The sequence below is a fragment of the Epinephelus fuscoguttatus genome, linkage group LG10 (assembly GCF_011397635.1).
Source record: "Epinephelus fuscoguttatus linkage group LG10, E.fuscoguttatus.final_Chr_v1".
NCBI classification, from domain to species: Eukaryota; Metazoa; Chordata; class Actinopteri; order Perciformes; family Serranidae; genus Epinephelus; species Epinephelus fuscoguttatus.
This window is the reverse complement of record NC_064761.1, coordinates 21,097,279-21,114,772: the sequence shown is the minus strand read 5'-3', so window position 1 is coordinate 21,114,772 and position 17,494 is coordinate 21,097,279. Positions and strand designations below refer to the sequence as shown.

General features: G+C 41.1%; 1 protein-coding gene across 5 annotated transcripts; it reads right to left on the bottom strand.

Moving 5' to 3' along the window:
* Positions 1-940: 940 nt before the first annotated feature.
* si:zfos-943e10.1 (GRAM domain-containing protein 2B) lies at positions 941-17,037 on the bottom strand. 5 transcript variants are annotated; one of them, XM_049588122.1, is made up of 13 exons: positions 16,842-17,037; positions 7,419-7,592; positions 6,625-6,688; positions 6,469-6,541; positions 6,273-6,376; positions 6,057-6,155; positions 5,816-5,887; positions 5,428-5,496; positions 5,225-5,321; positions 4,871-4,960; positions 4,385-4,490; positions 3,747-3,854; positions 941-3,228 (listed from the first exon to the last, which is right to left on the bottom strand). In XM_049588122.1, exons 1-13 carry the CDS (start codon positions 16,931-16,933, stop codon positions 3,213-3,215), a joined length of 1,164 nt encoding a protein of 387 aa, XP_049444079.1. In that variant the 5' UTR covers positions 16,934-17,037; the 3' UTR covers positions 941-3,212. The 5 variants fall into 5 exon arrangements, with proteins under 5 accessions (XP_049444079.1, XP_049444078.1, XP_049444080.1 ...); XM_049588121.1 differs by having other exon boundaries at positions 7,419-7,595; positions 16,842-17,036; XM_049588123.1 differs by lacking the exon at positions 16,842-17,037 and adding an exon at positions 11,548-11,710 and having other exon boundaries at positions 7,419-7,595.
* Positions 17,038-17,494: the final 457 nt, after the last annotated feature.

Genomic DNA, 17,494 nt, shown 5'->3' with positions numbered 1-17,494 from the left:
GTCATTTTTTTTTACCAGCTTCTTAAAATAACTTAATCAAACAAAGATATATTTTTTTCAATGCTACCAACATTATCCACTAACCCCATGAACAGTTTTTTTGGAGTGCAGAAAAAACAAGATATTTTTTGTCATGAAAGGCTTATAATAATACTCTTATTTATTTATATAAACAACAACAAAATATATGTATTTTCTCCAGTGAATGCATTAGCATCCATATGTAGGATCCTCTCACTGACCAAGCAAAGTAAAGTCTGACTTTTTTTTTTCTTTTTTTTAAGATTAGTTGGCTTTTGGAGCACCCAATCTTAAGAACAATCAGCAGCTCAGGAGCAGCAAATTTAACAAAAGATGAAGTTTGTGAGGTCATTGAGAATCTAACTGTACCTTAAGAATAAAAAAGGAAGCAACATAAATGGGAAATAATACAATATATGGTGCTAATGCCAAGTCACAGGTAACTGGACCGAAGGATCTTTTTGTATAGAAGTACAGTTGCATTTGACTTTGCACTTCTAAAATATCCTCACATGGATGACTTTCTTTTCACAGACATAATGATAAAATATCAAAAGCAGGGCGGTATGAAGTTAGTTTACAAGTATTTTCTATATTTCAGATTCAGTCCGATTTGCAGTCAAGTTTTAATGATGCAAAACAAGTTACTGTCAAACATTGCTTTGCAACTTTGCAGCAGTTGTATTTTTTGTGTAAAAATTTCTAATTTTAATTTCTTGAATATGAAGATTTAAAGTTGCTTTCTGTCTTATCACAAACATTAATGTGAAATGCAAATAGGTGTGTGTTCTGTGAGTGTTTTCACTCGTATCCAGTTTACCTGTACCACTCCCAAAAGCTCAATTTGATCAAGTTAATTCTTCACGCATTTGGTCAAGTCTTATGTGGAAACAGTAAATAACAGCAAATACACAAAACATTATTTACTTCGCAACGTTTGATTTATTTTGAACAATAGCAAAGCCATCTCACAGAGACTACTTTGAATTACACAGAATGCAAATAAATATGTATATAGGACCATAGTAGAATTAAGGACATTAACAATTGATACAAAATTATTTACAACACTTTGAATAGTGCAAAACCACACAAATACTGCCCTCATCATTGAGATTCTTGCATTGAGTCCATTCAAGGACAGTGGATGTGTGTGTGCTGCCCCCTGGTGGGGGATAATAAGATCTGACAGTACTGAATATGGCATGTTGACAAGAACCTAAGCTGAAGGTAAGAATATGACTCTTCAAACAGGGTGTAGCAAAGGCAAACCTGTTCGCGACACCTCGTCAACAACAGCTTCCACGACAAGGGTGATGTTAAATCATTTAGATGTGGCGTGGATATGCATTGTTAGGTTAGTTTAAAAAGGGTCATGGGGGAGGGGAGGGGGAGGAGAAAGCACTCTGAGATGCCGTATACAATTACATCAAATAGTGAAGTCAAGTGAATGTCAGTGACTAGTGTTCTTTCTCAAAGGGACATTTGAGAAATCACCAAAGCCAGGATGTACGAAATGTGAACCCCATCACGAGCACTAGACTTTGAAATGACAAAGGAAAAGATGACAACCTAAAAACCACGTGGCAGGTAGTGCCCACCACCCCTGAGTGAAAACAATTTAAAAAAGGTCTTAGCACCGTCAGATACCACAGAACGCCAGCTTTGCCATTTCTTATCAATCCAAAGTGTCTTGGATTGTGACAGGCACAACACATTTTTTAAAGTGCGCGCGCTCTATCGAGCCGTTCCTTTCACTCTAATCTTTTTTTTTTCTTACACAATTTCTTCCCCACAAACATCGAACTCCTTTTAAAAACAGCACACCAAGATAAATCACATTTTTTGCCATGCATAATAATTTGTTGCATATTGAAATTTCTTCTTGGGACCACTTGTTTCACTGTTGAAAAACTTGGACCTCACAGCAAGTGTGGGTGCAAATTCTCCTCTCCAGGTGACAGAGAGTGAGAACGCAGATACAGTATCAGTCGAGTGTCGATATTGCAGACACATGCATGAACATTAGAAATACATTATTGGTGCTACTTTACATAACCTGAAAGTTCTAGAAATGCCACTTGGTCTTCAAGAGGCCTGTCAGAGAGAGAGGTTTTGTACTTTTAACACAACGTGGTCAGACTGGTAGACAGTACATCGACAGACATCTGAGCCAGACAGATTTTAAATCTCTAATCTTGAAGACCAAAGCTATCGAAAAGTCATACACAAAAACATGTCGATGCCTCTGAGACAACCTTTTGTGTCCTACTGTATTAAATATTGTGCATTGATGATGCATTCATCCACAGTTGAGACTGCAGGGAAATAACCTCTGAGCATTGATCATTAAAACTGGTTTAAATCATACCAAAGACGAGGAAAGTAATACTGCAATCATTGCTGATTGGAGAAAGAGAGAAAGGATAAGACCATCAGGAGAATATCGAGCCTCCATGGGCTGATCTGATTTTGAGGTTTTACGATCATCATTTCAACCCACAGCTGATTAGGAAGATGAGAACCATTCGAAGAGAAGTACCCGACAGTTGCTGAGTGCACAGACAGAGACAGATCTGTATACACCACTGATAGATGGAAGGGTAAATAAGAGATAGAAAACCATTTTAAAAAATCATCTCAGTGCACTCATGCAAAAGACGTGCACTGTGTACATCTTTGGCTATGCATAGCACTACGTCTCTGGTGTTGAGGTGCAATAATAAGCACTACAGCAGGCTAATGCTGACTGGTATAGCCCTGTTCAGACTGCATGCTCAGGGAGAGGAGTCTGCTTGAAAAGCGACGGATGTGGAACAATTCCTGTCACAAAGAAGTGCCCGTCAACTTGGCTAGCGTGGCACGTTGCTAAGTTAGAGCCATTTGGCTTTGGTTTCAACGACAGACACGCTGCAACCAGGCAGTGTGTGTATATGCAGTTTGGCTCGGCTCTGTGAGTCTAAGTCGTGGCATGTCAGTTTGTCTACTGCACTAGGAGAAAGTGTAGCCCTTCAAGGTAATAAGTTGTCTCTGAAATTGCACAGGTTGGCCATTTTTTCCTCTAGCCAACAGCAGAGGTCATGTTGGGAGCACAGTCTTGAGTACATTAAAGTTCTCCCTCTGTGTTCTGCTGGAAGAGGTCGAAATCCTCCGATCACGAGTCAACCAATCTCTCCTTCAGTCGCTGAGTGTTATGTGTCTTGGTACCTGTGAAAAGACGAGAGGGAACCAGTTGAGAGCGGCATATCGAAAGCAAACTAAATACACGTCTAACAACTGCTACTCAATCATTTAATTACTTGGTAGTAAGGCTGCACCTATTACAGGAATTTTCCAATGTTTCCTTGAAAGAGAACAAAGCAAATTACATAACCAACACCTAATAATTCTCAATAAATTCTTGTGAACAGGATACATGTATTTTTTTAAGAGCTTTATGAAACGAAGGATTAGTGTGACATGGGGAGTAAAGAATTACTTGAGAAAGAAGTCAGTTTTCAGTTTTGTTCTTTGTATCAAGTACATAACACTGACCACCGAGTGGCAGTAATGAGTCATGACTGTGGCACACATAATGCTGACTTCATTGAATTTGTCTTTAATGGCACAGTGTAATTAAGAGGCAGAATTGCTTTGCTGGACAGATATAAACTACTCGCTTCAACATTTATCTCTTTAGCAACCACCCTGTGAGTGATGTTTATGTTCAGAGAAAGACTTCTCACCCGCTCTGTAAGGTGAACTCAGGCAGCGCCCCGAGGGATGTCAGCTGTTCCTCCAGGGCCACGATACGTAAACCAATGTAGCCAGATGACAGCAGCAGCAGCACAACCCTGTAACAAAAAATGAGTCGTGAGTCCTGTGTATTCACTGTGATAAAGGTCAATGATATCAGCTTATAGCAGGTACGAAAAGAACCAACAGCTAAACACTTAATTAATGTGAATACTTTTTAGGCCTTTCAGCCTGCATTTACAAAGACTTTGTCACACTTGCATACCTTGCATTTAACTGCACTACCAGTTCACATTACAGTTTACAACACTCAAACTCACAACAAAGCAATGTTAGGCTTCAAATACTGTACAAGTCAAGGAAATGCTACATATGAGCTATCAAAAACTGGTTTTCAAACCCCCTAAAAAGTTGGCGAGCTTGGGTTTTCTACATCGGAATGAGATCCTACAAGATCACCTAGTTTGTTACTACCATGGTAAGATTGTGAAATTCCCCAGAGTTTCCGTTAAGGAGTGTGACTTGTGAAAGGCAGTTTTAGATCAGCGCAAAAGGCACTGGATTAAAGGAATGAAGAGAGGGAGAGAGCAGAAGACAGAACATGCTGTAGAGAGGAAGTGCTACTCACAAAATCAAGTAAATAAAGAGTAGAGTATTGAGGGTGCTGGCCTCTCTCTGAACCAGCACGGACTTGGCCTTTTCTGTCACGTTCCATACCCACGATCCACCTGATCCTGGAGAAGGAAATGCAATCATTGCATGAATATCAATGGTTTCCTGTTTGGAGGTTGTAACTGAGGGTGCATTTCTACTTCTGCGCAACATGGTGCATATTTTGTAGATGACAGCACAGAGTGAGATGCAAAATGTAGCTATGAGAAAATCATTACAATTAAAATGAACTGTGTGAGATTTCAAATACAGACATCCTCCAACTAGCACTGTCTGAATATATATATAAGCTAGCAGCTGTCTTTCTGGGGATCAGACACACGCCACTTTTTATTGCGTGCCCCTCAAGTGCTAAAAATGACAGCCCTCTACACTAGCAGCCACTTTGATTAAAAAAAAAGTACTAGCAATAACTTGCAATCGGTGTGCGAGTGTGTCTTACCTGACACTGACAGCTCCTCTGAGGACGAACTATCACTCTGCTGCATGTGAAGGCTCCTGAAAGTCGGGCCATTCCCATTAGGCACTGCCTCTGAAGAAGAGAGAGAGATGGGGGAAAAGGAAATCAATGTTAGCCCGCTATGCAACCTTGGACTTTGCATGTCGACTGGACTGAACAGACATGAGATAACAGAAGCAATACAAACTGTCAATAGTTTTTAGTCCAAATACGCATGGCTGATGTCAGCTGAAGATAGGTCTTACTACCGATTCCCCCCAAATAGACACTGCTTAGAGTTCTCTATCATACCAGATAATTCTAGATATATGTAAACGTAATGTAAAGGACTCTTACCTCTGTGTGGTCTGTGCAGAGGCTGGTCCTGTAAAGACTGTGACTCGGAGCCATCAAATTGGTCGAAGCTTTCGTCCAGACTGGACTGGCTGGAGTTCTGTTAAGGTAAGAGAGTAAGAATTACCATCACAAACTGATCTAGGAAAATGTTATCTTTAAGAGACGATAAATTTTTATTTAAGTATTAAGAAAAGATCTCTTACCACGAGTTTGCTCTTATCGAAGCTGTTCTCAGCTGAGGAGAAGACAGGGCTACTGTTTGTGCTGCCATCCTGTAACAGACAGACATGTTTTCATTTATTCAAAGTTGTGTGTATGAATAGTAACTTCTATTTTGATAGTCTTATCATAAGGTTAATTCTGACGAATGGACTGATAGTCTACATGCTTTGACTCTGTGCATGTAGTCAAAATATAAATCATTTAAATGTTGGGAGATATGCAACAAGATTACAGTAGCAGGCTTGCTGCCATCTTTTCATTATAAAATAGATTTTTACAACTATATTTTTGACTGAATTTGAGATTCTGTTTTGAATTGCAGAACATCTAAATATCTAAAATCTCCGATATTTGACTGCAGTAACTCACCTCTATCTGAGGACATACTGAACGCAGCAGCTGATAACATGATTCTCTGTTCCGCAGCGACACAAACAGGAACTACACGAAGAGAGGGAATAAATAAAAAAGGGAATATTAGCCATATGACACACCAAACCTGAACCACAAAATGCACGCAGTCATTGATTAGATTAGTTAAACAGACTCTGACAATTAAAAGTGGTTAAGATAAATGTGTGGGGCTGAAGTTGAAGAAGAAAAAACTGACCTTCTCTCCTTCTGTAGTGCGGACCGACAAGGCGTTGGGTACCAGTAAAGCTGTGTTCTGTTTCTTCACTATGAGGATGCAGGAAACTGGAATAACTAACTGCATAAGCACAAAGCAACAAACAGGAAACAGTTAGAAAAGGTGGAACAATGTGGTGAAATACCAAACACAAAAAGACATGCATTAAAATGGAGGTATTACATTAATATAATTTACCTTAGTGTCTTTGAGCAGAACTGAGGAGTAGAAACAGGCATGGGTGTCAGTGACATACAGTCGACCGTGGTAGGGCACTTCCTTCTGCAGGGCACAGATGTATGCTGGGAGAGGAGATAAGCATAGGCACCTTTAGTTTTATGTGGTTCCGCATTCATTCAGTCATTCGCTCTCTCTTTAATTTGTGTTTACCTACCATGTATCAAGTCTTCATTCTCAGGAATGTCTGGAAACAACTTGTGGAATGTCTTGTTGTGCTTTATGAAACTCTAAAAGAGAGAAGAGAAGGAAATTAGAACAAAAACCAGGACACTAAAAGACTCACAAATGTATGTACTTTAACCTGACTTACACTTTGTGTGCCAGTGCCCTCCGTCCTCTCAAAGCTTCCGCTGTCAACATCAAATGTCTGCGACCTACAGAGACAAACATCACAGCTGTTAATTCAGAGGAAGTCTGCGGCTTCAGCAGGTTAATGTGAGAAGATACAGACCCCACACTTGTCACACAACTCTCTCCAACCCACTCGAATTTGCTGAAGAAACCCGCTATAACAGGCCTATTCCGTGACTCAACTCTGGTTAGTGTGATGTCCCTCAATCCGTTATATGTTTTGCAAACGGCTGTGTAATCGCTCCGTCACATAGGCAGTAGTAGGGATGAATATTGCTCTTCACAGCGATAAATATCACAAATCCACCCTCAAATATGTGAATCATGTGAGGAGACAGCCAGTCCACGACGGCTGTGCAGTCATGAGTGTGTCACGACCGAACACCAGCTGAGGGTTAGGTCTGGTCTTGTGATTCGTGCTCAGAATAGCTGTGAGTCTCTGTTACATCAAATGTGTGATTTTATGCATTTTGAAGACTGAGAAATAATATTTTCCCCGCACGTGGTAATCTGAGTCTGTGAGATGCATCGCTTACATTTCAGGTTTTGGATTTTGAAAACAATTTTAAAAATGGAAATAAGTTTGAAAGCAAAACTATCTCTTGGCTTATTGGAACATACAGGTACATGTGATTCATTATGAATCTGCTACAGTTTTAGCATTTCTATTTGTTTTTCAGATAATGTTTCCCCAGGTGCTGCAGAAACCTTATGGAATTTGGTACAATTATCCCTCTGTCCCATCAGTCCTACCTGACGGCTACTTGTCTGGTGAGGGTTTTGTGCTGTTGCTGGATCTCGAGCTGGGCTGCTTCCAAGCTCAAGGCTTTCCTGCTCTCCGCCTTCTTGATGCTGCCATTGCTTAAGCTGCTCCTACTTTTCTTCACTTTAGCTGGCAGCCCGCCACCACTGCTGTCTACTGGGTAGCTGCTGGACATGGAGGGAAAAAGGGTACGATTTAGAAACATGCAAAATGTTTTAAAATCATTTTCATGTGCACACTGTGTGGACATATAGAATTTCTCTTGGAGGAGTTACAGCGAGGACATTAAAAAAAACACACAGCACGACTACGACTAATTTTATCACTGCATGACTATTCTCAGAAGCACAAAAAGTCAGAGCCAAAACACCCACTGATAAAACTTTTCACCTCTGTAGAAGCATACATTCAAACATAGCGCATGACTTCACCAGTCATTTCACAGTAAGCTAAAAACACAGACGATAAATCGAAGACCAAGATGATGAGAACAAAGGAAGTCAGTGCGGGAAATCAACCTCAGCCACCAGCTGAATTACACTAAGTCTATGAACCATCTCAGGGAAGATGCCTATCTCAATTTCCTGTACTCTACACAGTGTCATCATCTAGCACCGAAGAACAGTTGCTAAACACTGCATTTTAACAGCAAACATCTGGCTTAACATTGACTTGGCTGCTCACCAATCTATTCAAATGAAAGGCAATGTGATGGCTGGACTGATATCTGACAGACAATGGGCTTATCTCTGAGATGTCTTGGAAAAGATTACACTTTTCCAAATCACTTAGTTTTACTGATGTGTCAGCGCTCTGGCTGCACCTTTACAATTACACCTCCTGGCTGCTTTACAACCTGATTTACGTAGGCTCGTGCTCTAAAACTGACAAGGCTCTGCAAATATGTCATTTCAATAAACTGAGAAAAAAAAATACAATCAGAGTGCTCTTCAAAGGCTATAGCCCATCCTTGACCAAGAACCAAGAAGACACAAATCTACTCTAAGACTGAGGAGTCTGCTGAAGTCTAAGACACAAATCTAAACCTGCCAATTATATTAACAATGACAATACAGAACAAACTGACTAAAAACAAACAAAAAACAACAACCTCTTAGAGCAAATAACAACAAAGATCACCTTACCTGGTCAATTTAAATCGCTTTGATGAACGGAAACTCATATACCTACTGACAGTAGGCATTTCCTTTTCTTATAGAAAAACAACTCACAACACTATTATCTCTAAGCTCTTGTTGGCCTCACGCCATCAAATCTGAGAAGTTCCAAAATAAAGACACTGAGATAATAAAAAAAAAGCCCAAAAAGATTTTTATAGTCCTCTGTTTTAAGAATGTGATCCAAGGTAAGTTGTTGACCTCGTTAAGAGAGGGTCCTTCGCCACATCCTGCTAGAAAAAAAAACTGTTGGTGTATTGCTCTGTGAATGTGCTGTTAAGAGGAAGCCACTTTGTGTTGAGAATGGTGTGACACTCCGTAGTGAGTGACGTCAAACTCAGCCACTCCCCCCTCAGAGAAAAAAAAGCACGAGAGAGACGTACACACAATCCCTCTCTCCCTCACACACAAGCACAACACAGGCACTGACATGTTAAAGAAAACAGGGCCCATCCCATAAAAATCTTCCACTGAAACATTATCCAATATCAGAATCCTGTCTTGTTGAGATTTGTTCTGCTAGGGCGAAGCAGGATCAGGACTCTTTAGAAAACAGTTCTACATGTGTATGAGTAAGAAAGTAAAATACTTGTGAAGTGCTCAGACTGGCCCATCTGGCCCGATCTAGGAGTGGTGCATTATCTACAGCCCCTCAGGCAAAGACTCATACCAAGGAGACAGTACAGCAACAACACTCACAATCTCAAAGGTCTTCCCTAAACGCACTCAGGGTACGAACTCAGACATTTGAAAACATAGACTCTTACTGGCAGCATTAGCTACATTTAAAGAAATATTATACGTATACTGTTTCACTGCTTGGAACATGTACAAAATAATTTTCAATCTTGGTACTACTGTCTTTTATCCTGTCAGTAACTCTTGAACAATTTCACTACTGAGTCACTTTAGTAATTGGAGTAAAGGTCAGGAAATGCAGCCTCAGGTGGATGCCTACTCTGCAATCAGTCATGACTATTAAACAGTGAACAGCAACACTTCCTCATCAGCACAAAAGAGAAAACCATTCAAGAGACGTTTTCCTGATTGTGTAGTGGAACATTCCTAAGTGTCATGAAAGCTTAAGCCTGTTAGTTATTAACCTAACCACGTTAAATAAAACCCGTTGTGGTAGGTTAATTGTAGCTCTTACTTGTAGTTTGACTACTCCTGAAACATAAGGGAGGTAACTAACACTTACAGAGATGTTCTATGCTCCAAAATATGAATAAAATATCCAAAGCAGCTGGTAAACTTTGGGGAAAGTACGCTACTGTGGCGGGTGTTTAGACAAAGGCAGCACTCAGTGGGAACAATTTCATCATCAGTGCTGAACTGTTGACCAGGTGTCTGTGTTCAAATATGCTCACCTGACCTATTGCCATGAGACAGGGCAATATAGGCAGTGTTTAAAGACTATAGACTGTTTGAATTTCTCAACAGCTTCCTCTCTTTGCTCAGGACTAACCGTAACCATTAACAAGGTCACGTTGAAGCTGCTTCCTGTAACACTCAGGCTTAAAGTAGGATGCCCTTTATATTTGAAGGGCAGGGTTGCAAATTTTCCATAGGTGCTCTAAGTTTAGTAATCTAAATTAACTGGTAATATTATCAAAATAAAGTCCCTGTATTAGTCAGGCATAAGACCCCAGACAACAATTATCTATGCCATCATTAACATGCACTTTATTTCAATACAGTCTGGCAGTCAGCCACTCAATCCTACTGTGTATAATGTTTATTGCAGAGGTTCCAGGAAATACTGGCATAGTGTCTACACTGGCAGGTTGTATCACTTACACACATGGACATCAGGCAGAACTCCCCCTTGCAGGAAACTGATAATCTAACATCTAACAGTGAATCATTCATGTTTGTGTGGAAAGTACATTTTTGGCGGAAACCACCTCAGTCATCTGAGGGCTGGGCTAAATAGGAAAAAATCTAATTTCACAGTATTTTTGATGCAACACATTGTTATCAATATTTCAGTGATATCGTAGGGTTGACTATTGGTGCTTTCACAAAATATTTACACCATGTGATTTTTGAAAATTTATCATCAGCTATGTAGATATCATACTGAGTGTGTAAAGGCAACTAATAGAACAGCTATTAAAGTCTGGTTAATTCAGAATTTGACATTACTTTAATGCAATGCAGCCTCTAGAGCCAGGAAAAGGCATCATTACAGTAACCAAAATCTAAGACTTTATCGAGTCCCACATCACAGTATCAATATAATATGTATAAAAATGTATAAAATGATAAACTGTCCATCCCTGAGTCAGTCTAGTGACCTATTAAAAAAAACTCAAGGCCAAAGCCATCAAGAATAAACAGGTGCTTGACATTATGCATGTAATCACGAACTGTTACAACAAGGAAAAACACCATATTATAAAATGAACTTTGCACTGCATAAAAGCGATGTTTCTTAACCGCCGCTTCATGTTTACAAAGCAGGAGGCGGCTTACCTGAAATGGGTGTGTAACGGCCAGGCAAAGGCCTTGACCTCTGACCTACTTCTATGTTGGAGCTTTATGTTAACACCACCTAACAAACTCAGTGTTAGTCCTAGTGGTACAACCATGCCTCACATTTCAAAGCAGACACAAATTCTCTGCAGCGGAGGATTAAAATGGACATGCACGAGGTCTTGGATTTACAGAGAGTCTATTGAGAAAACAAAAATCAGCTCGACTTATTCAAGCAAGTGCACCGATGATTACTTTTTTATATTCGAAGCACAGACATGAAATTGATGACCACACAATACAAATCCAACAAAAAAGTTCTATCATTGGTTGGTGGAAAGAAAACATAGGCAAACAACAAGCCTAGATTTACTCAATATTGCTCAAGAAAGCCCTTTCTTATCTGCGACAAATTGAGAATCACTGGCTGAGATCGAAAACTCTATCTGCTTGCTAGCCTTACCGTCCCGGGTCCTCAGCAGCTTGAGACTCAGCCACAGCACCATGTTGGTTCGACAAGCCTTTCCCTCTCTCCATGACTAACCAAGTTCTCCCTCCACGTTTCCCACAATCTTAAAAAGCTTGTAGCAACTACTAGTTGAGGCAGCCAAAGGACAGAGTATGGCAGTTTTGCACTTAGACCCCAAGCTTTAATAGCCAAATCAAAAGGGTGTAAAGGTCCGTTTTACTGCAACGTTTCAAAGCGCCAAAGAGCTCAACGTGATGATAGTGCCAGAAACACACAGCCGGAAAGAGGCCGACAAAGAGAGGAGGGTGAAAAGACAAACAAAAAAGACTGGTTGGGGTTCAAGCCTGAAATGCCCTCCCAAGCTTTGTCCTGTCTGAGTCCTTTCTCGGCCTGTGTTGTCTTGGAAACAGCTACAACAGTAGGGGGTAGATGGTAGAAACGTGGGGGTGAGTGAAACATTGCCAGGTTATTCTCAGTTTAGGAGGCTGGACAACAACACTCAATAGCCTGTTCTCAATAGCAAAGAGATGGCTTTAAAAGCAGCCAGTGCAATGTGGATGACAAAAGCTAGCTCTTTGTAGATGATGTAAATGGAGCCATCACATGCAGGAATATTTGTGTTTGACTAGAGGGGGAGAAAAGCTCAGAATATATAATAAAAAACAGTCAATAGATTAATGTAGTGTACTCTAAATGTAACAGACTCTTGTTTCAATCACAAACAGCTGAGAGCTGCTGATCAATAGGCTATTTCTGTACCTATGATATCACCATCCTGGAAACTCAAGCAGATAGATAAAGTCCAACTGCACTTGTGACACTGGTCTTAATTTAGCCGCCATATATCCCTCTGTAGCTCTCCAATGTAACCACCACCTCCTATGTTTTCATTACACACCTCTTGGTGTTAAGGTGTAGGATGAAGTCAGTGGGCCGGCTGTGTTATAAATACCTTTTCCCAGAATCAAAACTGCACAGGTTTGCTTTTTGCTACAGCCACGTGGCCTTGCAGAGTTCTCGAGAGTGAAACTAAACTTCCTGCTTGCTCATCAACAAACTACACCTTTGTCAGATGCATTAATACCTTTAACAATCAGTGTTTGACTGCAAGCTATATATATATATATATATATATATATATATATATATATATATATATATATATACCTATGAGCAATTCCACCTTTTGTTTGTCACTCCCCATTTTATCTACAGTTAAGACTTTCACAATACCACTTCTAAGGCGGTGCGAGAGCACTTCTCACAAGTCACGTTCATCTCTGTTGCTGAAAAAGCACTCGTATTTAAAATACTCCTCCTATCTCAAAATTGGAAAACCAGCTTCACCACATAAGTCTTAAACTGCACAAATTGTTTGATACAATGATATGAATCAGGGAAAGAATGCCTCTTTCCATTCCATAACCACATTTCTGTAATGCTTAAACAAAATCCATAAAGTTAGATATTAAATCTACAGTACAATTAAAAGATGATTCAATTTACTGGGAGCTAGCTTGCACTGAAATGGGGGCTAATTTCTCCAGCACAGGACATTCCAGCACAAAAAATATCTCTTTTGGGTACAGAGTTATGATGCTTCTGTTTGCTGTCCCGAGCTGAGACATATGATCCCTGGAGTCTTGCTGCAGACGTCAGCCATACGTCAGCTTTTAAGTGCCAGTGCCCTTAAGACAAAATTGCTGCCATATAGAATGCCTACCTCAAAGTTTTCCTACAGCCAGTGTGACTGCTCCAACAACATGAGCCCCAGGTTCACATGCGAGGCTGACAAAGGTTTTACACCCGTGCAACCTCTATCAGATCATCTGAGAATAATGCAGAGCCAGACAGTGTGATAGCACCATCTTCTGGAGAGCCGTGGATAATTCTTGTCATGTGAACAGCTGATTCACCATCACCCAATCAATGCCAGCTTACTCTGGAGCAAAACAACAGATTGTTGCAGCTGCGCTTTATTGAGCCAAATGGGGTAGTTAAGATGTTCAAGTTTTTGCAACCACACACAAAGCATTTGAGAGTCCTAATCTGTGATAATCTAGTTTAGTTTTCTAGTTTTTCTTTTCAATCGATTTGACCTACTTCAAAAACCAGAAACGAACAAATGATTGCCAAAAAGAAAATTAAAGACTGAATGGGTTATGTGCCTGCGCATGTATGCATGTATGTGTGTGAGCTTCAATAAGAGCAGTCAGGAAGGGCAGGGAAGCGAGCCAGTGGTCATGGCGAAATAACATGCCGTCTGTGGCGCCCCGCCAGGGCTCAGTCTGCAGGAAAACTGTGTGTGCGCCAAGTGGAACAGAGCGTGCCTGTGTACGTGTGTTGCAGAATAACTGTGTGTGCGAGTGTGTTTGGTGGGAAGTCATGTGGCCTTGTGCACGCAGCATCTCCGTCCACTTCCTCTGCGTTAACTGGGCACAGAGACAGAGAGGGTCTTTCTTCAAGGCGACTCAAGAGTACTTTCAGTGACCAGGCATGTGAGCAGGGGGATGGCATGGAATGAATGTGGCTGGAAAATCCAACCTGACTTTAAAATCCATAAAAGTAAAAGTAGGCCACTCTACTGTATACAAGCGGGGGGCTGGATCTAATCTACACAAGAATTTTGTTGAACTCAGCTGCTTAGAGGACCAAGTTGTCAAGGTAAATTATCATATCCAAAACATTACATGTGCCAAAGCCATTTCGAGTCCCACTTGTACACCCCAAAACCTGCTACAACCCAGTTTTAATGTGCAAAACTGTCCATCTCAAAAATTCTAGATATCTTGAATCACAGTGTAGGAGGGTTCATCGATGTATCATGGAGGGAAAAGTGTATGTAGGAAGTCTACAGCAGTTGATTTCGTTGATAAGTAACTCCCTGCTGAATTCCGTCTGACCATGAGTACACCTGGCTGCTCTCTCTACATTTACTCCAGCCTTCTACGAACAGCTCACCTTGACATGGTGATGCCAAGGCAGTGTTCCCACTTTCAAAAGGATGGGGTCTAACTTAAAATCAAGATAGTATTTAAAAAAAGCTGACTTGCACAGTCTTTCATGACCAACGAAAGGGTATTCTGTCTGCAAAGTACCATACCAAATGTTATCCCAGCGATCAAAGCTGAGCACAACACCAAGCTTTTAGATAAGCCTCATGTGTCTGAAATTAGACTGACCTGTGCTGTGACATCTACTTTAAGTGGAATTCACCAGGCTACTGTGAGAACCAAAAGGTGAGTAAGCCAAGAAGAATATAGCCTTTTCCTTGGCTCTGTGACAAGGGCAGAGGAGTGGTCATTAGCATTAGCTTGACAGAGGCAACACATAACTTCAACCGTGACCAGCTGGTTAGTATGCAACCCCTCATTTAGCGATAAACCCTTCTGCAGATGTGGTTTCCATCTAACTTGAGCTTTTCCTCTGCGCCTGCAGCACATCTCATAATTTAGACCTACGCAGTCTCCGCTGCCCACAGCAGCAAGGAAGCTCTGTCCTGGGAGCATCTTCCTGGAGCCAACAAAACGCCTGCAAAGCTGCCACACCCAGCCTATTCCAGGCTCCCTCATCTAAACAAACTTTGCAGCAATAGATTCTTCCCTATTGAAACAAGGCTGGTCATATTTTTGAGGATGTGTGCATTGCAAACCTGTATGCTGAGTGAATTAAAAGCTAGCAAGTAGGTGCTCAGTGTTACTGCATCTACTCATTTTCTTTTTCCTTTAAATTACTTGGCTAATCTTCATATAGCAACATTTACACATAGAAAGAAAAAGAAAACTGTGTAGAAAATAGGGGAGATTAAATGAGTGTGGATGCTGCATTAGCTTGGTCCGAGCCCTGGCTTATTGCAGCCTGACACTGCCACAACACAATGCTGCATATGTGTGTGTGTGTGTGTGTGTGTGTGTGTGTGTGTGTTGTGGTAACAGATAATCACCCCGTATACCATACTACAGACACATCATAGCTATGCTGATAAGCAGCAGGCCACGTCTGATTGGCCCGGCTCTGCAGCAAATGGCTATCTATGGGGAGAAAAGTGAAAGGCAAAGCTCAGAGGACAAGGAGTGCTAACAGTGAGATACAGGGAGCATTTATATAACACCATGTACCACCTGTGGTCAACTCATGGGAGCTAAAAATAGGCTTTTCTGGGAAAACATAGACTTGTATGTCCCTAGTGTGACAGGCACGCGTGTGCGCTTCCCTGGGGGTAACACAATATGTGTGTGCAAGTTTAAAAGAGTGTAGCAGTGAATTTGGATGTGCATAAACGCACCTCTGCCAGGCTGGTCTGCTGTGAATCTCAACGGGCCTGGATCATCCATGACAGAGGGACACAAAAGTGATGCCAATCTGACCCACATAGGCCATCGGATGAAGTCATGATTTCTGAGCAGGAGGCCTGGGCGAGATTAAGAACCGACCAGATCTGGACTAGCTTCCCTTTATTCCACTCTACCATTATAATGCTGTTTATTTACACTGCCTGGATTAGATTAGCCAGCTACTAGACATAAACAACACAGGCGTAACACCTATTTACAGGGATAATGTGGGTCAATCATTGTGTTCTTGGAAATGACTCAATGACAAAAGAAACAAATGGTTACCAATTAAACTAAAACCGTGAGAATACTTCCCAGATAAATGACAACAACATTGTGCTACCAAGTATTTAAATTTTACCAATAACAAGCATTTTACTCTGGGTTTTCCAAGCCTGCCTTTAAACACGCTACATCAATGGTGGCAGGTGCTTAAGTCACCAACAGCTCAATCAATGACTAATGTTGACTAAGCCAAAAACGTAATGCTAAGCATATGGTAAACCCCACTATGGAGCCTCCAGTACTGATTGTGCTAATGTAGACTAGCATTGTAAAGACGCTACCAAGTGTATTTTGACTCAAAACCAACCGTTACTATTTTTCTGTTTCGTTATAGTGCCAGTAAGTGAAAGTGAATGTGTCACTAACGTTAGCTAAAGATAACTGAAATGCCAACACATCCTCAACAAGGCGGATGCTAATCTGCTAGCATTATCTACCCACTAGCTTAAAGACGTATTCTCCCCTTACGTACATTTCATTTAAAGTCAGTCCCCAGTAATACGTCTCCTGGTGTTGTGTTAAAAAGTAACATTGACAAGAGACGAAACAATCCAGTTTTGTCGAGCAGGTTGTTGTCATCAAAGAAATGCTAACCGTTAGCATCCACCCTGTTGATGCTGCTCACCCGGCAGATAGCGGTTCAGCGCGAGCCGCGTTCACTGCACTCACCTCTCTTTCATGAAGTGCTTGATTCTAACGATTGCCTTCTCGTCGATCTTCCGGAGGAAGGTTTTCAACCTCTCTCTCTTGTTTTCAAGCATTCTTCCCTCAGCCAGTGGTCGCCGGTTCGTGTAGAAACGACGCTCCACGCCAGACTCCACCGTTCTTGTTTGACTTCTGTTTTTTTTTTCCCCTTCTCACTCCATCCACGGCTGATTAAGATAATGAGCCTAAATCGGACCAAGTCAGCCGACCAATCAGCGTCGACGACGAGTTGTGAAAAAATGGTCATATCAGACCGCTTAGCCAATCAGAATGACGCAGCTGGATTTCACCGGCCCCCCGTTTACCATATATGGAAGTCGGGAACTCCCATTCTTGAGACATCTAACACGTAGGGCATGTATTATTATTGTGCTGGTCCAGTCCTTTTAACTAATCATTTACATGTGATTTCAACATTTCACGTGCAAATACCTCGGAGAATACACAACAACAGTGTTTTATTTGCCACACTACACTATATTTAATCTGACATAAAATATATAACTGCACTGGTACACCAGGGTGGGGCTGTTTTACATTCATCTATACATACACAAACATAAATTGTATTGAATGACAATAAATCTATCCCCAAAATATACTGCTGCATGCTAATA

What these genes read in the sequence shown, in the direction of transcription:
- si:zfos-943e10.1 (XM_049588121.1), bottom strand. Translation starts at nt 16,933, where the DNA reads ATGCTTGAAAACAAGAGAGAGAGGTTGAAAACCTTCCTCCGGAAGATC. An exon ending in TTCTGCTCAAAGACACTAAG is followed by an intron (nt 6,156 to 6,272) that starts GTAAATTATATT and finishes GTGCTTATGCAG; the next exon opens with TTAGTTATTCCAGTTTCCTG. An exon ending in TCTGCACAGACCACACAGAG is followed by an intron (nt 4,961 to 5,224) that starts GTAAGAGTCCTT and finishes TCTCTTCTTCAG; the next exon opens with AGGCAGTGCCTAATGGGAAT.